The sequence below is a fragment of the Salmo trutta genome, unplaced genomic scaffold (assembly GCF_901001165.1).
Source record: "Salmo trutta unplaced genomic scaffold, fSalTru1.1, whole genome shotgun sequence".
NCBI classification, from domain to species: Eukaryota; Metazoa; Chordata; class Actinopteri; order Salmoniformes; family Salmonidae; genus Salmo; species Salmo trutta.
The window spans coordinates 3,640,408-3,667,610 of record NW_021822911.1 but is presented as its reverse complement, the minus strand read 5'-3'; the positions used below and the strand labels follow the sequence as shown (position 1 = coordinate 3,667,610).

At 40.7% G+C, this 27,203-nt stretch overlaps 2 protein-coding genes across 2 annotated transcripts in view; one reads left to right on the top strand and one right to left on the bottom strand.

Moving 5' to 3' along the window:
• Positions 1-673: 673 nt before the first annotated feature.
• Positions 674-1,237, bottom strand: LOC115186631 (zinc finger protein 239-like; the record flags this gene model as incomplete). The annotated part of the gene is made up of 1 exon (XM_029746201.1): positions 674-1,237. A coding segment is annotated over one exon (564 nt), but the record flags the coding sequence as incomplete, so codon positions are not given.
• A 3,138-nt stretch (positions 1,238-4,375) lies between these two features.
• LOC115186407 (zinc finger protein 135-like) overlaps positions 4,376-27,203 on the top strand; it is a 48,599-nt gene continuing 25,771 nt past the window's right edge. Inside the window, exons 1-2 of the mRNA XM_029746048.1 lie at positions 4,376-4,381; positions 18,965-19,013. Coding sequence (XP_029601908.1) covers positions 4,376-4,381; positions 18,965-19,013 — 55 coding nt within the window. The remainder of the gene's footprint in view (positions 4,382-18,964; positions 19,014-27,203) is intronic.

Genomic DNA, 27,203 nt, shown 5'->3' with positions numbered 1-27,203 from the left:
CAACTAAAAAAACACATGGAAATGGGAGATATATTTCACCTCACTGGTTAGAGGACAACCTGCAGAAGACAGTCAGCTACATTTTGGAGTGATGCATTTAAATGTAGGGGTCACTAAACAAAGGAACACAACACTTATTTGTCATCACTCATTGATATCATGTTGAAATCAATTGCGTGAGAGGAGGGAGATGAGGTTGCACGTCCTGTTAAAACTAACAGCTCAAAAACCACACGGAATCTGGGAATAATGTGTACATCACTGGTTAGACAATTTGTAGAAAACAGCTAGCTACATTTTGAAGTGTTGCATTTTGATTCAAGTGGGTCACCAACATGGTAAGTGTAACAACTCTTTTTGTTAGTTACTTTTTGTTAAATCTCATAAATAGTAACTCTTCCAATTCAGAGCCTGGATTTTCCCCCTGAGGCTAATATCCATATCATGTTGAAATCAATAGAACAGGGGACAAACGTTTAGGGTTCTACATTGTGACATCATTAAAATACTCCTACTACAATGTTAAAACATTCTACATTGTGACATTATATCATTGATATCATGAAACAATTCCTTCATGTATTTTCTGATGTTTAATCAGAGATCTTTTATCAGAGTATCTCTTGTCACATTGACCACAGCCAAAATAATTCTCTCCTGTGTGTGTTCTCTTGTGTTGAGTCAGATGTGCAGATCGACCAAAACTCTTCCCACATTTACCACAGCTATAAGGTTTCTCTCCTGTGTGTGTTCTCTGGTGCACTGTCAGATCTCCAGATTGACCAAAACTCTTCCCACATTTACCACAGCTATAAGGTTTCTCTCCTGTGTGTGTTCTCTGGTGCACTGTCAGATTTCCAGATTGACCAAAACTCTTCCCACATTGATCACAGCTATAACGTTTCTCTCCTGAATGTATTCTCTGGTGTATAGTCAGCTGGCCAGATTGACCAAAACTCTTCCCACATTGACCACAGCTAAAAGGTTTCTCTCCTGTGTGTGTTCTCTGGTGCACTGTCAGCTCTCCAGATTGACCAAAACTCTTCCCACATTGACCACAGCTATAAGGTTTCTCTCCTGTGTGTATTCTCTGGTGTAGAGTCAGAGAGCTAGATGTAGTAAAACTCTTCCCACATTGATCACAGCTATAAGATTTCTCTCCTGTGTGTGTTCTCTGGTGTGATTTCAGGCTGCCTGACTGAGTAAAACTCCTCCCACATTGACCACAGCTATAAGGTTTCTCTCCTGTGTGCGTTCTCTGGTGCATTGTCAGATAGCTAGATTGACTAAAACTCTTCCCACATTGACCACAGATATAAGATTTCTCTCCTGTGTGCGTTCTCTGGTGCATTGTCAGATAGCTAGATTGACTAAAACTCTTCCCACATTGACCACAGATATAAGGTTTCTCTCCTGTGTGCGTTCTCTGATGAATTTTAATGCCTGCTGGGGAGGTGAATCTCTTCCCACAGTCAGAGCAGCAGTGAGTTCTCTTCACTGTGGATCTCTGCAGGTGTTTATTGAGGTGTTCTGATCTGGAGAGACTCTCCTCTGCCTCTTCAGCATCACGAGGTTGTTGAGGCTCCCCAGAGGATCCACGATAGGTAAGTATCTCTCCTGTGTGAACAACAAAGTCAGACAGATGATTAAAGGCCCACAACAGCGGTAATCCACTGTAAAAGGTGATGCCAACAGCGTAGCCATGATGTTGTACAACAATTGACGTCTGTAATGAATGTTAAAATTATTTGACAATTGTCTTAAAATGACTTCTTTTCACATTAGTAGTAACATCGATGATTGTAGGCTATAAATAAGATATTCATGTTGTTGAAATCCTAAGCAGTGTGCCAGACGACTTTTGGTCTCCAATATCGGCCCCTTTCTGTGTTTGCTAAAATTGCGGCACGAGGGCAATTTGATTGCAGAAACTCCTCCCTGCTAATGAGGAAACCGAAAGTTATGGATGTACTATATCTGCCTGGAGCAAAAATGGTGAGCAAAGATTTTAGTTTTTCACAATGTATTCTGAATGTGAATGGGGAAACTCAGGGGAGTAACCTCCATTTCCAGGTTGGTTATGAGTGCATTTCACACTACTTTGGATTATAATTGTAAGGCTCATTTGAATGTCCTGCTTAATATAATGTTTGCTACAGTATTATGAATTATGTGTAATTATTGAAGAACCGTGTTAATGACAGTATCCATTTGGGTGTTGTCAATAAAGTTAAGTTTACAGATGGGCTGTGTACAGCTGCAGCGATCGGTAAGCTGCTCAGATAGCTGATGCTTAAAGTTAGTGAGGGAGATATAAGTCTCCAACTTGATTTTTGCAATTCGTTCCAGTGATTGGCAGCAGAGAACTGGAAGGAAATGCAGCCAAAGTAGGTATTGGCTTTGGGGATGACCAGTGAGATATACCTCCTGGAGCGCGTGCTATGGGTGGGTGTTGCTATGGTGACCAGTGAGTGAAGGCGGCCTAGCAAAGACTTATAGATGACCTGGAGCCAGTGGGTTTGGCGACGAATATGTAGCGAGGGCCAGCCGATGAGAGCATACAGGTCACAGTGGTGGGTGGTATATGGGGCTTTGGTGACAAAACGGATGGAACTGTGATAGACTGCATCCAGTTTGCTGAGTCGAGTGTTGGAGGCTATTTTAAAAATGACATCGCCGAAGTCAAGGATCGGTAGGATAGTCAGTTTTACGAGAGTATGTTTGGCAACGTGAGTGAAAGAGGCTTTGTTTGCGAAATAGGAAGCCGATTCTAGATTTAATTTTGGATTGGAGATGCTTAATATTAGTCTGGAAGGAGAGTTTGCAGTCTAACCAGACACCTAGGTATTTTTTGTTGTCCACATATTCTAAGTCAGAAACGTCCAGAGTAGCGATGCTGGACGGGCGGGTAGTGATCGGTTGAAGAGCATACATTTAGTTTTACTAGCGTTTAAGAGCAGTTGGAGGCCACGGGTGGAGTGTTGTATGGCATTGAAGCTCGTTTGGAGGATTGTTAACAGTGTCCAAAGGGCCAGATGTATACAGAATGGTGTCATCTGCGTAGAGGTGGATCAAGGAATCACACACAGCAAGAGCAACATCGTTGAACAGAGAAAAGAGTCGGTCCGAGAATTGAACACTGTGGTACCTCCATAGAGACTGCCAGAGGTCCGGACAACAGGCCCTCCGATTTGACACACTGAACTCTGTCTGAGAAGTAGTTGGTGAACCAGGCGAGTCAGTCATTTGAGAAACAAAGGCTGTTGAGTCTGCCAATAAGAATACGGTGATTGACAAAGTCGAAAGCCTTGGCCAGGTTGATGAAGACAGCTGCACAGTACTGTCTTTTATCGATGGCGGTTATGATATCATTTAGTACCTTGAGCATGGCTGAGGTGCACCTGTGACCAGCTAGGAAAGTGGATTGCACAGCAGAGAAGGTACGGATTCAAAATGGTCAGTGATCTGTTTGTTAACTTGACTTTCGAAGACTTTAGAACGGCAGGGCAGGATGGATATAGGTCTGTAATAGTTTGGGTCTAGAGTGTCAGCCCCTTTGAAGAGGGGGATGACCGCGGAAGCGTTCCAATCTTTAGGAATCTTGGACGATACTAAAGAGAGGTTGAACAGACTAGTAATGGGGTTGCCACAATGGTGGCGGATAATTTTAGAAAGAGAGGGTCCAGATTGTCTAGCCCAGCTGATTTGTACGGGTCCAGGTTTTGCAACTCTTTCAGAACATCAGCTATCTGGATTTGGGTGAAGGAGAAGATGGGGAGGCTTGGGGAAGTAACTGCGGGGAGCTGTTGGCCGGGGTTGGGGTAGCCAGGAGGAAAGCATGGCCAGCCGTAGAGAATTGCTTCTTGAAATTCTCGATTATCGTGGAGTTATTGGTGGTGACAGTGTTTCCTAGCCTCAGTGCAGTGGGCAGCTGGGAAGAGGTGCTCTTATTCTCCATGGACTTTACAGTGTCCCAAAACTTTTTGGAGTTAGAGCTACAGGATGCAAATTTCTGTTTGAAAAAGCTAGCCTTTGCTTTCCTAACTGACTATGTGTATTGATTCCTGACTCTCTGAAAGTTGCATATCGCGGAGACTATTCTATGTTTTTGTGCTGGTCGAGGGCAGTCAGGTCTGGAGTGAACGAAGGGCTATATCTGTTCTTAGTTCTACATTTTTTGAAAGGGGCATGCTTATTTGAGGTGGTGAGGAAATTACAATTAAAGAACAACCAGGCATCCCCTACTGACGGGATGAGGTCATTATCCTTCCAGGATACCCGGGCCAGGTCGATTAGAAAGGCCTGCTTGCAGAAGTGTTTTAGGGAGCGTTTGACAGTGATGAGGGGTGGTCGTTTGACCGCAAACCCATAACGGATGCAGGTAATGAGACAGTAATCGCTGAGATCCTGATTGAAAACAGCAGAGGTATTTGGAGGGCAAGTTGGTCAGGATAATATCTATGAGGGTGCTCATGTTTACAGATTTAGGGTTGTACCTGGTGGGTTCCTTGATAATTTGTGTGAGATTGAGGGCATCTAGCTTGAATTGTAGGACAGCCGGGGTGTTAACCTCACTAGGGTAGGGGGCACTATTTTCACCTCCGGATGAAAAGCGTGCCAAAGTAAACTTGGTAGATTTGGATAGAAAACACTCTACAGTTTCCAAAACTGTTAAAATAATGTCTGTGAGTATAACAGAACTGATATGACGGCGAAAACCTGAGAAAAATCCATCCAGGAAGTGGGATTTGTTGTTGTTGTTGTTGTAGTTTTCCATTGACTGCCTTTACAGATTCCATTGACTTAGGTCTCAAATTGCACTTCCTATGGCTTCCACTAGATGTCAACAGTCTTTAGAATTGGTTTCAGGCTTGTATTCTGAAAAATGAGAGTGTAAGACCACTCTGAATGAGTAGACCATTCAGTGTCCCATAGATTTTTCATGCTCGAGATCGACAGCGCGCCTTTCTTGTTTACCTTTTATACTGAAGACGTTATTGTCCGGTTGAAATGTTATCTATTATTTAGGCTAAAAACAACCTGAGGATTGATTATAAACATTGTTTGACATGTTTCTATGAACTTTACTGATACTTTTCTGATTTTTCGTCTGGCTGTTGTGATTGCCTTTGAGCCTGTGGATTACTGAACAAAACGCATGAACAAAACTGAGGTTTTTGGATATAAAGAGAGACTTTATCGAACACAACGAACATTTATTGAGTAAATAGGAGTCTTGCGAGTGCAACGATATGAAGATCATCAAAAGTAAGTGATTCATTTTATCGCTATTTCTGACTTGTGTAACTCCTCTACTTGGCTGGTAACTGTTTGTAATGATTTGTCTGCTGGGCGCTGTTCTCAGATAATCGCATGGTATGCTTTCACGGTAAAGCCTTTTTGAAATCTGACACCGTGGTTTGATTAACAAGAAGTTAATCTTTAAACCGATGTATAACACTTGTATGTTTTATGAATTCTTATAATGAGTATTTCTGTTTTTGAATTTGGCGCTCTGCAATTTCACTGGATGTTTGCCATGTGGGACGGTAGCATCCCACACCCCCTAGAGAGGTTAAGCATATCCCAGTTTAGGTCACCTAACAGAACGAACTCTGAAGATAGATGGGGGCCAATCAATTCACATATGGTGTCCAGGGCACAGCTGGGAGCAGAGGGGGGTCTATAACAGGCGGCAACAGTGAGAGACTTATTTCTGGAGAGATTCATTTTTTAAAATAGAAGCTCAAACTGTTTGGGCTTAGACCTGGAAAGTATGATAGAACTTTGCAACTCCTCTCATTTTGATGGAAAATGTTGTATTTGAGGATGGAAATTTCATAATTTTTGGTGACCTTCCAAAGCCAGGATTGAGACACGGCAAGGACATCAAGGTTGGCGGAGTGTGCTAAAGCAGTGAGTAAAACAAACTTAGGGAGGAGGCTTCTGATGTTAACATGCATGAAACCAAGGCTTTTACGGTTACAGAAGTCAACAAATGAGAGCGCCTGGGGACACACAGGGCCTGGGATAACCTCTACATCACCAGAGGAGTAGGATGAGGGTACGGCTAAAGGCTTTCAGAACTGGTCGGCTCCCTCCAGTCAGGTTACGTTGACGACTGGCTCCCTCCGGTCAGGTTACGTTGACGACTGGCTCCCTCCGGTCAGGTCACGTTGACGACTGGCTCCCTCCGGTCAGGTCACGTTGACGACTGGCTCTCTCCGGTCAGGTCACGTTGACGACTGGCTCCCTCCGGTCAGGTTACGTTGGCGACTGGCTCCCTCCTGTCAGGTTATGCTGACGACTGGCTCCGTCCGGTCAGGTTACGTTGACGACTGGCTCCGTCCGGTCAGGTTACGTTGACGACTGGCTCCCTCCGGTCAGGTTACGTTGACGACTGGCTCCCTCCGGTCAGGTTACGTTGACGACTGGCTCCCTCCGGTCAGGTTACGTTGACGACTGGCTCCCTCCGGTCAGGTTACGTTGACGACTGGCTCCCTCCGGTCAGGTTACGTTGACGACTGGCTCCCTCCGGTCAGGTTACGTTGACGACTGGCTCCCTCCGGTCAGGTTACGTTGACGACTGGCTCCCTCCGGTCAGGTTACGTTGACGACTGGCTCCCTCCGGTCAGGTTACGTTGACGACTGGCTCCCTCCGGTCAGGTTACGTTGACGACTGGCTCCCTCCGGTCAGGTTACGTTGACGACTGGCTCCCTCCGGTCAGGTTACGTTGACGACTGGCTCCCTCCTGTCAGGTTACGTTGACGACTGGCTCCCTCCTGTCAGGTTACGTTGACGACTGGCTCCCTCCTGTCAGGTTACGTTGACGACTGGCTCCCTCCAGTCAGGTTACGTTGATGACTGGCTCCCTCTAGTCAGGTTATAGTGATGACTGGCTCCCTCCAGTCATTTCTGTGTTTTAATTATTTAATCAAATAGCATGCTTAAAGCATCAGACAAGTTCAGTACATATAGTTGATTGTATAAAAACACATGGGGCGATTTGTAGAAAGAACAGATGACTCTTGGTTGACTAAGATTTATTTTAGTTGGGGACAGCACTAGAACATGATTTTGGGGCTCCCGAGTGGCGCGGCTGTATCACAACCGGCCGTGATTTGGAGTCCCATAGGGCGGCGCACAATTGGCCCAGCGTTGTCCGGGGTAGGCAGTCATTGTAAATAAGAATTTGTTCTTAACTGACTTGCCTAGTTAAATAAAGGTTACATTTAAATACATTTAAAAAATTGAGTTTCATGACAATCCATTTTTTACAAATCCGGCAAGGCACCAATTTTGAGAAGGGTTTAAAACAAAGGTTTCAAACCAATTCATGAATGTAATTGAATCTAGGTATGTCTTGCCTTTAATGTAATGGCATGAAAAACAATTGGCTGAATATTATACAATGACTTATCAACAGCTCTAATAATTTGCCTCCACCGGAAATCTACACTGGCAGTTATAGAATATACTATATAGCCTAGAAACCTGGTTAAACTATCATTATGACATCCTGGATGAATTCTAGAATATACTATATAGCCTAGAAACCTGGTTAAACTATCATTATGACATCCTGGATCAATTCTAGAATATACTATATAGCCTAGAAACCTGGTTAAACTATCATTATGACATCATGGATGAATTCTAGAATATACTATATAGCCTAGAAACCTGGTTAAACTATCATTATGACATCATGGATGAATTCTAGAATATACTATACATCCTAGAAATCTGGTTAAACTATCATTATGACATCATGGATGAATTCTAGAATATACTATATATCCTAGAAAACTGGTTAAACTATCATTATGACATTGTGGATGAATAAATCTGAGTGGTTACACTCCTCCTTCCCCCATCCCTCAGCTGTTTACCAAACCAAGCCTCTGGCAGCCATTTTGTTACTGTTGAAAATACCCACACAACCCAGCAATCTGCAGATCATACAATAACAAAGCAGTCATTCCACCACTGTTTTGGTTATAAGATGATTATGGGGTTGGGGAAATGTAACTACTTTCAAATTCATAGACAGACCTATGGATGCAAGGACTGACCATCCATGATATCAACAATATAGTTTTAACCATGTTGAGGCTATACAGTGTTGGTTTACATTTCTAAACATTGGAGTAAAAAAAAGCTTATTTGGGGTTCTGATGGGGTACAACAGTTGAACTAAGCTCATGAGGCATGTGTTATATTCTTCAACAATCAATGGCTATAAATTAATAATTTAAAAGTCACAATATGGATGTAGCTATTGCATATTTCTGCTTTAACACCAAACATCAGTTCAACAACTGCAGAGTTTGTGCCTCTGTATTTAAGACAGTACTTACTAGTGTTAATCAGGGAACGGTTTCTGAAAACCATCTTATGGCTGAGTTCACCGTTAGAACCATTGGATGCCTTAAGATGCGTTTGGGAAACAGGGCCCAGATGTCCAGTTTCCTCCTCTTCTTCCTCCTCCTTTATCGATGTAACAGTCATCTCCCCCTCTTCCTCTTTCACTCCATAAACTGCATCCTCCTCTTCTTTTACTGTAACATCCTCCTCCTCTTTCAGTCTGAACGCGTCTTTTTCTTCTTTCACAGTAACGGCCTCACCCTCTACTTCTTGTTTTACTGTAACATCCTCCTCCTCTTTCACTCTGAACGCGTCTTTTTCTTCTTTCACAGTAACGGCCTCACCCTCTACTTCTTGTTTTACTGTGATATTCTCTTCTTTAGCAGGAGGAGAGTAGCTCAGTGGCCGCATGGTTGGGAATGTTAGCTAGCTAGGCTAATGCTAACTTAACCAGCCCGCTAGCTGACTAATAACAACAACACCGTAAATATGAAATTAAATCTGATAACTAACTAGACGACAGAAGTGGGTTTAAAACACAGAGGCTAATATACACTAACGCGTCTAAAGAGCTTTATTATTCGGCTATTTTGTCTAGCAAGCTACCGTGGTGTCTGACTAACTGGTGCTACTGTTGAAAGAAGAGTTCCGTCCACTACATTATACGTCACACTAACAGCATTACCTTAAATTCCCACACCGCCATCTGCTGACTGGAGTGGGTAACGCAGTTGAGTAAAATTTTTATTTTGTCAGACAAAAAGTTAAAGGGTAGGAATAAGGGACATCGCTGGTCCTAAAATGTTCATTAGCCCCCCCCCCCCTAAATAAATCAATATCAGTCAATATATGTTTTCTGTGATTTCTTTTTTTCGTTAACGTCGCATCTTAAACTTCCTATCAGGCCGACACTAGGACCGGGGGAGGCTGCTGCTGCACTAGTGACTGTGAGACTTTCTTCAGCAAAGATGGCAGACAGAAATACTAGGAGAGAGGGGTACCCCTACACAGAACTGAACTGGATCAAAGATGGAGGACAGAAATACTAGGAGAGAGGGGTACCCCTACACAGAACTGAACTGGATCAAAGATGGCGGACAGAAATACTAGGAGAGAGGGGTACCTACACAGAACTGAACTGGATCAAAGATGGAGGACAGAAATACTAGGAGAGAGGGGTACCCCTACACAGAACTGAACTGGATCAAAGATGGAGGACAGAAATACTAGGAGAGAGGGGTACCCCTACACAGAACTGAACTGGATCGAAGATGGCGGACAGAAATACTAGGAGAGAGGGGTACCCCTACACAGAACTGAACTGGATCAAAGATGGCGGACAGAAATACTAGGAGAGAGGGGTACCCCTACACAGAACTGAACTGGATCAAAGATGGCGGACAGAAATACTAGGATGGAAGCAAATGTAAGGGATTATAACTTCATAACGAATCATGCAAAAACATGTACAGTTGACAGGAATGTTAGTTAATGTAGAGACAAACGATTATGCTTTTTTTTAATCGTAAAGTTCATTTACGAAAATCGCGATTTAGCAAGCTAGCTGACTAGCTAACATTAACCAGCTAGATGACTAGCTAACATTAGCCAACTAGCTGACTAGCTAAAATTAGCCAGCTTGCTGACTAGCTAACATTAACCAGCTAGCTGACTAGCTAACATTAGCCAGCTAGCTGACTAGCTAACATTAGCCAGCTAGCTGATTAGCTAACATTAACCAACTATCTGACTAGCAAACATTAGCCAGCTAATTGACTAGCTAACATTATCCAGCTAGCTGACTAGCTAACAATAGCCAGTTAGCTAACATTAACCAACTAGCTGACTAGCTACTATTATCCAGCTAGCTGACTAGCTAACAATAGCCAGCTAGCTAACATTAGCCAGCTAGCTGACTAGCTAACTTTAGCCAGCTAGCTGACTAGCTAACAATAGCCAGCTAGCTAACATTAGCCAGCTAGCTGACTAGCTAACATTAACCAACTAGCTGACTAGCTAACATTAGCCAGCTAGCTGACTAGCTTACATTAGCCAGCTAGCTGGCTAGCTTTATGGGTGTTGTGACATGAGTATGAAATTGTCATTCTGGTTGTTTTAGGGACTCCTGAAACAACCAGCAAACCAGGCTGTCGTTTTGTGTAACAGTGGATGTAGAGAATCTAGCTAGCTGAAGAATTCACTGCAAATTGAATGTACAATTGTGTAAGCTTGCCTTGCTGATCATGTACTCTACCTTGGCAAAGAAAGGTGCAGTTTAGGTATGAATGTCTTCGAAATTATTTTTCAGTCATATCCAATACCAGGAGGCCCAAATTCCAGTCTTTGAATGATGCTGTGTCTGCATGTATGTATTACAATTATACACTTCAACAGTGTTTACCAATCTTGGTCCTGGGACATCAATGGTTACACATTGTAACTAATAGACTAGAAACAGGATTTAACTAGTTAATTCATATATACAGAAATATAACGTTAAAAACAGAACACTACACTTCCTATGCATCATGTAAATACTCTAACACTGGTTCATCTCAACATCTAATGCCCTTCATCTGCGTTGATCTGATAAACACAGGATAGGTGGAGTATTTCATCACATTACACTTCATTTCAACCAGTAGAGAATGTGAAACGCTTTATTGAAAAGCTCATTATCCAAGTGTTATAAATACAAGTTCAATCTGTCCTTCAATGCACATCTGTTGTGCATTATAAAAACAGAGGAAGAAAGAGGAGGTGGTGAGAGAGGTGTAAAAGACAGAAAGGGAAAGAGGTAAGCACATAGGAGCAGGGAAGGCAGCACATGATTAATGAATCACAGTGCTACCTAAATATTCTCTCAGTTCATCACAATTACATAATAGTGTCTCTCGTCGGCCCAAAGGTTCTTAAAAGCAGGTGAGGTGGCGATGATGGGACTGGGGGTTGGCATCCTCTCACATCAAAACATACCTGCAGACGAGAGACAGATGGAGAGAGAGAGAACATGTTTAAACCTTGTGTTTTTATTTTTTATTCTAACATTGTTAGTCATCAATCAGGAGGTGAAATGCAAAACTCATATATGGTCATATATTTTGATACATTGAATGTTGATATTGTGAACCTATGTTATATATTTGCACCTCCTGTTTCAGGAAGTGATGTCACTAGGTACTGCCCCTATATATACAGTGCTGTCGGAAAGTATTCAGACCCCTTCACTTTTTACACATTTTGTTACATTATTCAAACATTTATGAGGAAAACATTGATTTAATCCATCTACACACAATACTCCATAATGACTTCACAATACCCCATAACGACATCACAATAGCCCATAATAACATCACAATACCCCATAATGACAAAGCAAAAACCGTTTTTTAGAAATGTTTGCAAATGTAACAAAAACAACAACTGAAATATCACATTTACATACAGTACCAGTCAAAAGTTTATACACATCTACTCATTCAATGGTTTTTCTTTATTTTGACTATTTTCTACATTGTAGAATAACATTGAAGACATCAAAACTATGAAAAAACACATGGAATCATGTAGTAACCAAAAAAGGTGTCACGTCCTGACCAGCAGGTGGAGTAGGTGTATAGTTTTGGTCAGGGCGTGGCAGAAGAAGTTGTGTTTTCTATGTTCTGTCTAGGTTGGGTGTTTCTATGTAGAGTTAATTGGGGTGGACTTCCAATTGAAGGCAGCTGTGTGGTGTTGCCTTTGATTAGAAGTCCTATATTAGTTGGGTGTGTTTGTCTGTGTGTTTGTGGGGAATTGTTTTTGCACTGCGTTAGTATAGCATGCAAAACTGTTGGTGTCGTGAGTATCGGTTTTTTCTTCTTCTGTGGATGCTTTACTCTTGTTTTTGTGAATTAAAAGAATGAGTATCCACAACTCTGCTGCATTTTGGTCTTCCCTGCAACAGCACGACATTATTTGTGACAAAAGGGTTAAACAAATCAAAATACATTTTATATTTCAGATATTTCAAAGCAGTCACTCCTTGCCTTGATGACAGCTTTGCACACTCTTGGCATTCTCTCAACCAGTTTCATGAGGTAGTCACCTGGAATTAATTTCAGTTAACAGGTGTGCCTAGTGAAATGTTAATTTGAGGAATTTCTTTCCTTCTTAATGCGTTTGAGCCAATCAGTTGTGTTGTGACAAGGTATGGGTGGCTCTCATGAGGATTGCCACAGGAAATGAAGACCCAGAGTTACCTCTGCTGCAGAAGATATGTTCCTTAGAGTTAACTGCACCTCAGATTGCAGCTCAAATAAATGCTTCAGAGTTCAAGTAAGACACATGTCAACATCAACTGTTCAGAGGAGACTGTGTGAATCAGACCTTCATGGTCGAATTGCTGCAAAGAAACCACTACTAAAGGACATCAATGAGAAGAAGAGACTTGCTTGGGCCAAGAAACACAAGAAATAGACATTAGACCAGGGAAATTTGTCCTTTGGTCTGATGAGTCCAAATTTGAGATCTTTGATTCTAACCGCCGTGTCTTTGTGAGATGCAGAGTATGTGAACGGATGATCTCCGCGTGTGCGGTTCCCACCGTGAAACATGGAGATGTGATGGTGTGGGGGTGCTTTGCTGGTGACACGGTCTGTGATTTAGTCAGAGACTGCGTGAATCAGGCCTTCATGGTTGAATTGCTGCATGCAAAAACACTGTTTACAAATAATGTGCTTTTTTTTAAAAAAGGACATTTCTAAGTGACCCCAAACTTGAACGGTAGTGGTGTATTGTTACACCATGTAGGATCAGTATAGACCTAGTCTGTTCATTATATACATCTACATGATGTATTGTTACACCATGTAGGAGCAGTATAGACCTAGTCTGTTTATTATATACATCTACATGATGTATTGTTACACCATGTAGGAGCAGTATAGACCTAGTCTGTTCATTATATACATCTACATGATGTATTGTTACACCATGTAGCAGCAGTATAGACCTAGTCTGTTCATTATATACATCTACATGATGTATTGTTACACCATGTAGGAGCAGTATAGACCTAGTCTGTTCATTATATACATCCACATGATATATTGTTACACCATGTAGGAGCAGTATAGACCTAGTCTGTTCATTATATACATCTACATGATGTATTGTTACACCATGTAGCAGCAGTACAGACCTAGTCTGTTCATTATATACATCTACATGATGTATTGTTACACCATGTAGGAGCAGTATAGACCTAGTCTGTTCATTATATACATCTACATGATGTATTGTTACACCATGTAGCAGCAGTATGGAGGTCAGTGGGGGACAAAATTGTTGACACCCTTGATAAAGATGAGCAAAAACGACTCTATAAAATAAAGAATTAAAATACTGAGCTATATTGTATAAAAAATAAAGGGAAATTATATTATTTTATACTAATACAATTGCTCAGAGAAAGAGATTTAGTGTAACATGTAATTCTCAAAAGGTAGGGGTCTGAATTATTGTCACCCATGTTTTCAATACTCCAGCACCCTCCCCTTGGGAGGATAACGACACTGAAATGTTTTATGAGATTAGAGAACACATTGGGTGGGATCTTAGACCAATCCTCCATACAGAATCTCTTCATGTCCTTGATTTCTTTAGTCTGTCTTATGGACTGCCCTGTTCAATTCAAACCACACGTTTTCAATGGAGTTCAAGTCCGAAGACTGAGATGGCCATTGAAAATGTTGATTTTTGTGCCCAATTAACCTTTTGTTTGTGGATGTTGATGTGTCTTGCTGGAAGATCCACTTATGGCCAAGTTTCAGCCTCCTAGCAGAGAGGTAACCAGGTTTTGGGCTAAAATATCCTGGTAGTGGGTAAAGTTTATTTATTTATTTTATACAGTAATTTTTGCTCATCTTTATCTAGGGTATCAATAACTAGGTGCTTATTTTGATATCTAGTTATTTGACTGAATCAGAAATACAGATGTGGAGTAGATGTAGAGTTTGTTTTAAAATCTCATAAAAAATCTGAACTAATCAAACAACACTTGTTGCTCTTTGTACGTGCTGATATAATATTAATATTTAATGGAGAGAAAAAACCGTTTCCCTAAACTGCTTTATAATATTATAATTCAATGAAGAATAAAAATAGTTTTCCCTCCTCAACTGCGTTTCCTCCCTCCAGACAGCAGATGGCGATATGTGTCTTTCAGGCGATGTTTCTAGTGTGACGTATAATCTAGTGGACGGAACGCTTCTTCAACAACTGCAGCCACCTCGGTAGCTCGCTAGCCGACAAAGTCTGAACATTCAAGTTCTTTAGACACTTTCCTGGTTTAATTGTAACTGTGATTTAAACATACTTATGTGTAAACAACTAGCTACCCCATTTCATTTCATATTTACGTTGTAAGTCAACAATCTGGCTGGTTAAGTTAGCGCTAGTCTAGTCGCTAATGCTAACTAGCTATTATCCCCGACCATGAGTTCACTAAGCTACTCTCCTCCTGTTAAAGAAGAGGATGTCTGCTGGATGGAGAAAGAAGCTCTCGTGAAAGAGGAGGAGGAAGAGGAGGCTGTTACAATACAAAAACAAGTAAAGGGTGAGGCTGTTACAGTGAAAGAAGAAGAGAAAGACGTTTCAGAGAAAGAAGATGAAGACGCGTTCAGAGTGAAAGAGGAGGAGGATGTTACTGTAAAAGAAGAGGAGGAAGATGCAGTTTTTGGAGTGGAGGATGAAGTGAAAGAAGATGAAGACGTTTTTGGAATGAAGGATGAAGAGGGGGAGATTACTGTCACATTGGAGGAGGACGAAGAAGAGAAGACTGGAGAACTGATTAACACCAGTAAATACAGTGAGTACTATCTTATAAAACAGGGACATTGATCTGATTAACACCAGTAAATACAGTGAGTACTATGTTATAAAACAGGGACATTGATCTGATTAACACCAGTAAATACAGTGAGTACTATCTAATAAAACAGGGACATTGATCTGATTAACACCAGTAAATACAGTGAGTACTATCTTATAAAACAGGGACATTGATCTGATTAACACCAGTAAATACAGTGAGTACTATCTTATAAAACAGGGACATTGATCTGATTAACAACAGTAAATACAGTGAGTACTATCTAATAAAACAGGGACATTGATCTGATTAACACCAGTAAATACAGTGAGTACTATTTAATAAAACAGGGGCATTGATCTGGTTAACACCAGTAAATACAGTGAGTACTATCTAATAAAACAGGGACATTGATCTGATTAACACCAGTAAATACAGTGAGTGCTATCTTATAAAACAGGGACACAAACTCTGCAGTTGTTGAACTAATGTGTGATTTTTAAAAGGGCATTCTACATTTGAATATGTTTTTGTACTGTCGGAATTGTTCATGATGTCCTTTCCTGTTGAAAAGTGATATATAAATACAGTAAAGTATAAACACACTAAAAGGAAACAAATAAATGTTTTGAGCAAAATAGTGTTTTTTTAGACAACTGCAAACTAGAAGGAGTGAGTGATGTCATAGTAAGGCCTCCAAGGAGTTGGCTTGATGGGAAGTCGTGATGTCATCCAATAGGAGACTGATCTTCATGTGAATATTCATTATTCTTTTTAAAATCCTTCCTGTTCTGTCAAGTTGGTTGTTGATCATTGCTAGAAAGCCATTTTCTCGTCTTGCATTGACTTTCAAGATGATTTAAGTCAAAACTGTAACTAGGCCACTCAGGAACATTCAATGTCATCTTGGTAAGCTCCTCCAGTGTAGATTTGGCCTTGTGGTTTAGGTTATTGTCCTGTTAGGACAGTTTTTTTGTATTCAGATCTCTGAAATGCTCTCTACCTACGTAACATTTAGTGTCTCCTTATATTACGCTGGGAAAATAGTTTTCATGGGCACAAAAATCCTAAATCATTTCAGAGTTTGCTAAATCCAATGGTTCTAACCGAGAGTCACCTTAACTTTATTGACAACTCCCAAATGGATACTGTCATTAACGCTGTTCTTCAATAATTACACATAATACTGTAGCTGTTTAGTTACAGTCACATGTTCAACTATCATCAGCTGATCCAGGAAATCATTTTCTGAATGACAGTCACATGACAAACATCACGACATGCAACAACAACCAAAGTGCTTCTTCATTCATTACTCTGGTAAAGACAGTTATGCTGTGCTCCACGTTGGATCCAACATCCCTAACAAATTGATGTTTATAAAGTGTTATTGTCTACTTGATTTACTGTAGGGTCTCGTTAGTCTGTTTGGAAACAGAGATACTTAGCTCATCATGTGTAGAGAACTGTTCCTTGATGGATAGGCTATTGTTCAACACACAGAGATATTTTCCTATATTTGTTGTTAGGTGAGGTTATGGGTCCTACAGTAGGTCTATGTTGTTGTCAGGTGAAGTTATGGGTCCTACAGTAGGTCTATGTTATTGTTAGGTGAAGTTATGGGTCCTACAGTAGGTCTATGTTATTGTTAGGTGATGTTATGGGTCCTACAGTAGGTGTATGTTGTTGTTAGGTGAAGTTATGGGTCCTACAATAGGTCTATGTTGTTGTTATTGTTAGGCTAAGTTATGGGTCCTACAGTAGGTCTATTATATTGTTAGGAAAAGTTATGGGTCCTACAGTAGGTCTATGTTGTTGTTAGGTGAAGTTATGGGTCCTACAGTAGGTCTATGTTATTGTTAGGTGATGTTATGGGTACTACAGTAGGTCTATGTTATTGTTAGGTGATGTTATGGGTCCTACAGTAGGTCTATGTTGTTATTAGGTGAAGTTATGGGTCCTACAGTAGGTATGTTATTGTTAGGTGAAGTTATGGGTCGTACAGTAGGTCTATGTTATTGTTATGGGTCCTACAGTAGGTCTATGTTATTGTTATGGGTCCTACAGTAGGTCTATGTTATTGTTAGGTGAAGTTATGGGTCCTACAGTAGGTCTATGTTATTGTTATGGGTCCTAGAGGACACTATGCATGTCATGCAACAACAACCAAAGTGCTTCTTCGTTCATTACATAGGTATGTTTGTTGTTAGGGGAAGTTATGGGCCAATTTGGCAAACAGTGTACAAACCCTCATTATCAGACTGATGGAAAAGCCAAAGAGCATTTTACTGGTTGAAGTGTTTTTTACGTACAAAGTGGTTGATTTGCGATGACGACACAAACATTATATTAAGCAGGACATTCAAACAAGCCTTACAATTATAATCCAAAGTAGTGTGAAATGAACTCATAAGCAACCTGGAAATGGAGGTTACTCCCCTGAGGTTTCCCCCATTCACATTCAGAATACATCGTGAAAAACTAAAATCTTTGCTCACCATTTTTGCTCCAGGCAGATATACTACATCCATAACTAGTGGTTTCCTCATTACCAGATATACTACATCCATAACTAGTGGTTTCCTCATTACCAGATATACTACATCCATAACTAGTGGTTTCCTCATTACCAGATATACTACATCCATAACTAGTGGTTTCCTCATTACCAGATATACTACATCCATAACTAGTGGTTTCCTCATTACCAGATATACTACATCCATAACTAGTGGTTTCCTCATTACCAGATATACTACATCCATAACTATCGGTTTCCTCATTACCAGATATACTACATCCATAACTAGTGGTTTCCTCATTACCAGATATACTACATCCATAACTAGTGGTTTCCTCATTACCAGATATACTACATCCATAACTAGTGGTTTCCTCATTACCAGATATAGTACATCCATAAATATCGGTTTCCTCATTAGTGGGGAGGAGTTTCTACAATCAAATTGCATGTGCATCGCCCTGATGCCGCAATTTTAGCTTACACAGAAAGGGGCCTATATTGGAGACCAAAAGTCGTCTGGCACACTGCTTAGAGTTTCAACAACATGAATAACGTATTTCTAGCCTACAATCATCGATGTTACTACTAATGTGAAAACAAGACAAAATATGACTATTCTTGCTCATTTTAAGACAAATGTCAAGTAATCGTTACATTCATTACAGATGTCAATTGTTGTACAACATCATGGCTACGCTGTTGGCATCACCTTGGACCTTACAGTGGATTTTCGCTGTTGTGGGCCTTTAACCATCTGTCTGACTTTGTTGTTCACACAGGAGAGAGACGGGACTATCGTGGATCCTCTGGGGAGCCTCAACAACCTCGTGATGCTGAAGAGGCAGAGAAGAGTCTCTCCAGATCAGAACACCTCAATAATCACCTGCAGAGATCCACAGGGAAGAGAACTCACTGCTCCTCTGACTGTGGGAAGAGATGCACCTCATCAGGCATTAAAATTAATCAGAGAATCCACACAGGAGAGAAACCTTATAGCTGTGATCAATGTGGGAAGAGTTTTACTCAGTCAAGCAGCCTGATATCACACCAGAGAACACACACTGGAGAGAAACCTTTTAGCTGTGATCAATGTGGGAAGAGTTTTACTGCATCTGATCATCTGACAGTACACCAGAGAACACACACAGGAGAGAAACCTTATAGCTGTGATCAATGTGGGAAGAGTTTCACTACATCAAGCATTCTGACTGTACACCAGAGAAAACACACAGGAGAGAAACCTTATAGCTGTGATCAATGTGGGAAGAGTTTTGGTCAATCTGGACATCTGACAGTGCACCAGAGAACACACACAGGAGAGAAATCTTATAGCTGTGGTAAATGTGGGAAGAGTTTTGGTCAATCTGGAGATCTGACAGTGCACCAGAGAACACACACAGGAGAGAAACCTTATAGCTGTGGTAAATGTGGGAAGAGTTTTGGTCGATCTGCACATCTGACTCAACACAAGAGAACACACACAGGAGAGAAATATTTTGGCTGTGTAATCAATGTGGGAAGAGATACTCTGATAAAAGGCCTCTGATCAAACATCAGAAAATACATGAAGGAGTTGTTTCATGATATCAATGAATTAATGTCACAATGTAGAATGTTTTAACATTGTAGTAGGAGTATTTTAATGATGTCACAATGTAGAACCCTAATCGTTTGTCCCCTGTTCTATTGATTTCAACATGATATGGATATTAGCCTCAGGGGGAAAATCCAGGCTCTGAAATGGAAGAGTTACTATTTATGAGATTTAACAAAAAGTGACTAACAAAAAAGGAGTTCTGTTACACTTACCATGTTGGTGACGCACTTGAATCAAAACGCAACACTTTAAAATGTAGCTAGCTGCATTCTACAAATTGTCCTCTAACCAGTGATGTACACATTATTCCCAGATTCCATGTGGTTTTTGAGCTGTTAGTTTTAACAGGACTTGCAACCTCATCTCCCTCCTCTCGCACAAATGATTTCAACATGATATCGATGAGTGATGACAAATAAGTGTTGTGTTCCTTTGTTTAGCGACCCCTACATTTAAATGCATCACTCCAAAATGTAGCTGACTGTCTTCTGCAGGTTGTCCTCTAATCAGTGAGGTAAAATATATCTCCCATTTCCATGTGTTTTTTTATTTGTGTTAGTTTCAACAGCACGTACAACCTGATTTCCCCCCTAATCGATATCAGTGATTTATTGCTACTTGTCAAAACAACAGCATTTTTGGTGCTTGTGCAGTTTATAAGGTGCTTGTTTAAAAAATTACAAGTAATATGATTATTGTGGCAGATGTTTGTGTACATAACACATTTTATGTTTAGGTTTTCAATATATCACAAACTGTTTCTGCATATTGGTTATTGATTTAGACACGTTAAAACTGTGTTTTGACATTGGGGCTATCCCACCTAGCAAAATGTCTTTGAAAAGCTGTTGAAAATAAGACGATGCAACCAAATATTTCATATTTACATTTCATGCAAAATTTAGTAATGATAATTATTTATTTAACCAACTGACAATTTTTTTGTGCAATTATATTGACATTCTTGCCCTGCTTTTAGAATATCAGGGTTTATTCTCACATGGGTAGGCAGTCAAAAAGTGTTGTGTTTTGCGTTTAGCCAGTGCGTTGCCATGGATCACAATTTATTTTGACTACATGTTTTTCTGTATTGGAGATGAGTTTTGTTTGGGCTCGTTCCAAGGAGACGAGAGTTCTAGAAGCTAGTGAGTTTTAGGAAGACGAGAGTTCTAGAATCTAGTGAGTTTTAGGAAGACGAGAGTTCTAGAAGCTAGTGGGGAAAAATGTTTTTTTTCTTGTTTTTAATTGTTGACAGCCAGTAGACACCATGTTCATATTAGTGAAGGTGAAGCGTTGTAGTTGATTATAATGTGAAATGGAAGTTGTTTTCTGTTGATGGTGAGCAAACTTCTAAAGTGTTATTCTTTGGTTTTTCCTTTTTATGTTTTGAGGTTGGACTTTAGCACGTCTAGCTCGTTAGCACGTCTAGCTCGTTAGCACGTCTAGCTCGTTAGCACGTCTAGCTCGTTAGCACGTCTAGCTCGTTAGCACGTCTAGCTCGTTAGCACGTCTAGCTCGTTAGCACGTAGGACGCACTGATTGGTGTCACCTCGTTAGTCAGTATGTGTTACACCTGTGCTGGCTTGTCCATCTCGTTAGTGGGAAGGTGTTTCACCTGAGCTGGTCCAGGTTCTATTTAAGAGTGTCTGGCCCAGTGCTCCAGTTGTCTTGATACATGTGGAGAGTCAACACCTTTAGTTGCTCCACCTTTTTGGTTTGTTTCCTGTCTTTAAGTTTGGTGTGGGTTTTTCTTTTGTTTGCCTCTTGGGCAGATTTAGTGGGTCTCATGGTGGGTGTCTTTTAGGTCCCAGTTGTTGTTACTAGTCAACTTTCAGTGTCCCAAACTTATATTTTGGGTTGGATATTGCATCCAATTAACATTTTAATCAATGGCATTTCCATAGGGTGCTCATTAGTTTTTAAGTTTAGTCTTCTGTTTTTTATCCTCTTACGTTTGTTGTGTACTAAATATTTCTGTTTATTTTCAATGTTTTTTAAAATCTTTTTCCTGTGAAGCCATTTTGTTGCATCCATGTCTGAAATGTGCTGTATGAATCAAGCTTGATTTTATTTGAACATATAATGAACCCAATGACTGAACAATCAACAGACTCTTGGTCCATCTTAGTATGAAAAACAGTATCAATCCCACTTTTCCAGCCTGCTGAAGGCGTGGTGGAGTGGTAAACACCACCCCCGGCTCTACCAGGGACTTGAGGTGGTCTCCCACATCTCTGCGTATGTCATGTTCTGTGGCCTTGCTGTTCCATTTCTTGACTGTCCCTGCAACACAGAAATAAACACATTTAGTCATATTATATATAACACTCAAAGTAATGGATATGGAGCATCTATGGCCTCAGTTACACCTGGCACCTAAATGTGACTTCTGTCATCCGATCACTCCAAGCTGCATTAGGTTCAGATCTACCAGGATGGGCCTTTGACGTAGTCTGGATGCAGTCAAGCCACCAAATATGCATCAGCAATGTAAAGAGATGGGGTGAATGAGTGGGGAAAAGTACATTTTACACAAATGACCTTCATAATATCAAAGAACAAATGTGTGTGTCTGAGGGGAAATTAACTTTCATTCAGCCAAAAGGGGTGAGAAATTACACCAATATCAGTGGACAATTTGCACTAATGTAAATAAACATGGATTATGGAACATATTCCCTTTTGCTGACGTGATGAACCGCTAAGGGAACATAAATATTTACCATCTAAACCATGCGTGACCTCTCACCTCTCTGGATGTAGAAGTGTTCTTCCTAACCAGTCCCTCAACAGCTCTCTGACTGAGCTCCACCCTCACTGGGTCTTCAGAGGAGAGGAAGGCTGAGGAGGGATGGAAGGATGAATGGATCAGTCAGTCAATAAAGTGTCTCCTTCAACATGGTCAACATGGTCAGTCTCATTATGAGTCTAATCTGGTCTCCTTCGACATGGTCAGCCTCATTATGAGTCTAATCTGGTCTCCTTCGACATGGTCAGACTCAATAGGAGTCTAATCTGGTCTCCTTCGACATGGTGAGCCTCATTATGAGTCTAATCTGGTCTCCTTCGACATGGTCAGCCTCATTATGAGTCTAATCTGGTCTCCTTCGACATGGTGAGCCTCATTATGAGTCTAATCTGGTCTCCTTCAACATGGTGAGCCTCATTATGAGTCTAATCTGGTCTCCTTTAACATGGTGAGCCTCATTATGAGTCTAATCTGGTCTCCTTCAACATGGTGAGCCTCATTATGAGTCTAATCTGGTCTCCTTCGACATGGTGAGCCTCATTATGAGTCTAATCTGGTCTCCTTTAACATGGTGAGCCTCATTATGAGTCTAATCTGGTCTCCTTCAACATGGTGAGCCTCATTATGAATCTGGTCTCCTTCGACATGGTGAGCCTCATTAATTGTCTGATGAAAAAGAAAACCCACACACTGATCAGTATCAATCAGCCTTTTGTTTTCCTTCAAGTTATTAACTAATGATTAACACACACAAGTTCTCAGATGTGTGAGTGCTTTACCTATTTCTAACAGTATCATTTCAAATGGAGAAAACATCTCAGCAAAATGGAAACAATGTGGGAGGACTAGCAAATCCTGTTTCACTATCGAAATTACAAACCACATGCACAAGTGCATTGGACACGCCTATGAGGCCAATACTAATCCCATCATGTCTGCATTGGATACGCCTATGAAGCCAATACTAATCCCATCATGCCTACGAAGCCAATACTAATCCCATCATGCCTATGAAGCCAATACTAATCCCATCATGTCTACATTGGACACGCCTATGAAGCCAATACTAATCCCATCATGTCTGCATTGGACACGCCTATGAAGCCAATACTAATCCCATCATGTCTACATTGGACACGCCTATGAAGCCAATACTAATCCCATCATGTCTGCATTGGATACGCCTATGAAGCCAATACTAATCCCATCATGCCTATAAAGCCAATACTAATCCCATCATGTCTGCATTGGATACGCCTATGAAGCCAATACTAATCCCATCATGCCTATGAAGCCAATACTAATCCCATCATGCCTATGAAGCCAATACTAATCCCATCATGTCTGCATTGGACACGTCTATGAAGCCAATACTAATCCCATCATGTCTGCATTGGACACACCTATGAAGCCAATACTAATCCCATCATGTCTGCATTGGACACGTCTATGGGCCGGCAAGTAGCCTAGTGGTTAGAGCATTGGGCCAGAAACCAAAAGGTTGGTGTATCGAATCCCGAGCTGACAAGGTAAAAATCTGTCATTCTGCCCCTGAACAGTTAACCCACTGTTCCCTGGTTTATTTATTTATGTTATTTCACCTTTATTTAACCAGGTAGGCAAGTTGAGAACAAGTTGTCATTTACAATTGCGACCTGGCCAAGATAAAGCAAAGCAGCTCGACAACATACAAAAACAGAGTTACACATGGAGTAAAACAACATACAATCAATGATACAGTACAAAAATAAGACTATATACAATGTGAGCAAATGATGTGAGATAAGGGAGGTAAAGGCAAAAAAGGCCATGGTGGCAGAGTAAATACAGTATAGCAAGTAAAACACTGGAATGGTAGATTTGTTATTTGAAAAAAAGATCAAAGTTAAAATATAAATAATATGGTGCAAAGGAGCAAAATAAATAAAATAAATAAATACAGTAGGGGAAGAGGTAGTAGTTTGGGCTAAATTATAGATGGGCTATGTACAGGTGCAGTGATCTGTGAGCTGCTCTGACAGCTGGTGCTTAAAGCTAGCGAGGGAGATTCTAGTTTCTAGTTTCAGAGATTTTTGTAGTTCGTTACAGTCATTGGCAGCAGAGAACTGGAAAGAGAGACGACCAAAGGAGGAGTTGGCTTTAGGGGTGACCAGAGAGATATACCTGCTGGAGCGCGTGCTACAGGTGGGTGCTGCTATGGTGACCAGTGAGCGGAGATAAGGGGGGACTTTACCTAGCAGGGTCTTGTAGATGACCTGGAGCCAATGTGTTTGGCGATGATTATGAAGCGAAGGCCAGCCAACGAGAGCGTACAGGTCGCAGTGGTGGGTAGTATATGGGGCTTCGGTGACAAAACGGATGTCACTGTGATAGACTGCATCCAGCTTGTTGAGTAGGGTATTGGAGGCTATTTTGTAAATGACATCGCCGAAGTCGAGGATTGGAAGGATGGTCAGTTTTACGAGGGTATGTTTGGCAGCATGAGTGAAGGATGCTTTGTTGCGGAATAGGAAGCCAATTCTAGATTTAACTTTGGATTAGAGATGTTTGATGCGAGTCTGGAAGGAGAGGTAGGCCATCATTGTAAATAATAATTTGTTCTTAACTGTCTTGCCTAGTTAAATAAAGCTTAAAATAATGTTTAAAATGTAGCAGAATTAAATACCCACAGCATTCATTCTGGGGGAACTAGATTGACTCTGTTCACAGACCGTCAGCCAGACAGTGATTGTGCATCAATATCATCAGACTAAATTAGAGAAACAACCAAATAAAACAGACAAACAGGGAATGTTCAATGACCCAAAAAGACACTATAGTTGATTGTGTGAATCCACTTTATTTCCTATCATAAAGAACAGCTGTGGAAATGAGCTGTGGATTTAGACGTCCATCTGACTCCACAACAAGACATGACCGAATAGTTCAATAGTGTCTAATCCAAATAATCAGCACAATGTCAGGTGTTAGTGCAGGGCTGGAACAGAAACCTGCACACCCAGTAGCTAGATCTCTAGCAGCAAGGTTGGCCATGCATTTTCTAGGTCTCTGCATCGTTGCTTTAACAGTATTGGTGTAGTCATACAACTTATTCTAACAGTAAACCAATAGCATATTCAGAGCATTTAGAAAGTATTCAGACCCCTTGACCTTTCCCACATTTTGTTACGTTACAGCCTTATTCTAAAATGTATTCAATAATATTGTTTTCCTCATTAATCTACACACAATACCCCATAATGACAAAGTGAAAAACAGAAATACCTTATTTACATAAGTATTCAGACCCTTTGCTATGAGACTCGAAATTGAGCTTAGATGCATCCTGTTTCCATTGATTATCCTTGAGATGTTTCTACAACTTGATTGGAGTCCACCTGCGGTAAATTCAATTGATTAGACATGATTTGGGCACACACCTGTTTATATAAGGTCCCACAGTTGACAGTGCATGTCAGAACAAAAACCAAGCCATGAGGTCAAAGGAATTGTCCGTAGAGCTCCGAGACAGGATTGTGTCGAGGCACAGATCTGGGGAAGGGTACCAAAAAATGGCTGAAGTATTGAAGGTCCACAAGAACACAGTGGCCTCCATCATTCTTAAATGGAAGACATTTGGAACCACCAAGACTCTTCAAACAGAGCAATCGGGGGAGAAGGGCCTTGTTCAAGGATGTGACCAAGAACCCGCTGGTCACTATGACAGAGCTCCAGAGTTCCTCTGTGGAGATGGGAGAACCTTCCAGAAGGACAACCATCTATACAGCACTCCACCAATCAGGCCTTTATGTGGACAGATGGAAGTCACTCCAGACCATGAGAAACAAGATTCTCTGGTCTGATGAAACCAAGATTGAACTCTTTGGCCTGAATGCAAAGCATCACGTCTGGAGGAAACCAGGCACCATCCCTACGGTGAAGCATGGTGGTGGCAGCATCATGCTGTGGGGATGTTTTTCAGTGGCAGGGACTGGCAGACTAGTCAAGATCGAGGGAAAGATGAACGGAGCAAAGTACAAAGATGTTTCTACTGATGAAGCTCATGTCATGCTGAAATCAATAGAACAGGGGGAAACGTTTAGGGGTTTACATTGACATAATTAAAATACTTCTACTACAATGTTAAAACCTTTTAGGGTCAGACGTTCCGCAAGCGGAACGCCTCACCAATATCCAATGGTAGAGCGTGGCGCAAAATACAAATACCTCAAAAATGCTATAACTTCAATTTCTCAAACATATGACTATTTTACACCATTTTAAAGACAAGACTCTCGTTAATCTAACCACATTGTCCGATTTCAAAAAGGCTTTACAGCGAAAGCAAAACATTAGATTATTTTTGGCAGGGTACTCTCCTGATATAATCACACAGCCATTTTCAAGCAAGCACATATGTCACAAAAACCAAAACCACAACTAAATGCAGCACTAACCTTTGATGATCTTCATCAGATGACACTCCTAGGACATTACGTTATACAATACATGCATGTTTTGTTCAATCAAGTTCATATTTATATCAAAAAACAGCTTTTTACATTAGCATGTGATGTTCAGAACTAGCATACCCACCGCAAACTTCCGGTGAATTTACTAAATTACTCATGATAAACGTTCACAAAAAATATAATTATTTTAAGAATTATAGATACAGAACTCCTTTATGCAATCGCGGTGTCAGATTTTTAAATAGCTTTTTGGCGAAAGCACAATTTGCAATATTCTGAGTAGATAGCTTGGCCATCACAGGCTAGCTAATTTGACACCCACCAAGTTTGGTACTCACTAAACTCAGAATTACTATAAGAAAAATTGGATTACCTTTGCTGTTCTTCATCAGAATGCACTCCAAGGACTTCTACTTCAACAACAAATGTTGTTTTGGTTCCAAATAATCCAGTTATATTCAAATAGCTCCGTTTTGTTCGTGCGTTCAAGTCACTATCCGAAGGGTGACGCGCGAGTGCATTTCGTGACAAAAAAAAATCAAAATATTCCATTACCGTACTTTGAAGCGTGTCAAACGCTGTTTAAAATCAATTTTTAGCTATTTTTCTCATAAAATAGTGATAATATTCCAACCGGGCAACGTTGTATTCATTCAAAGGC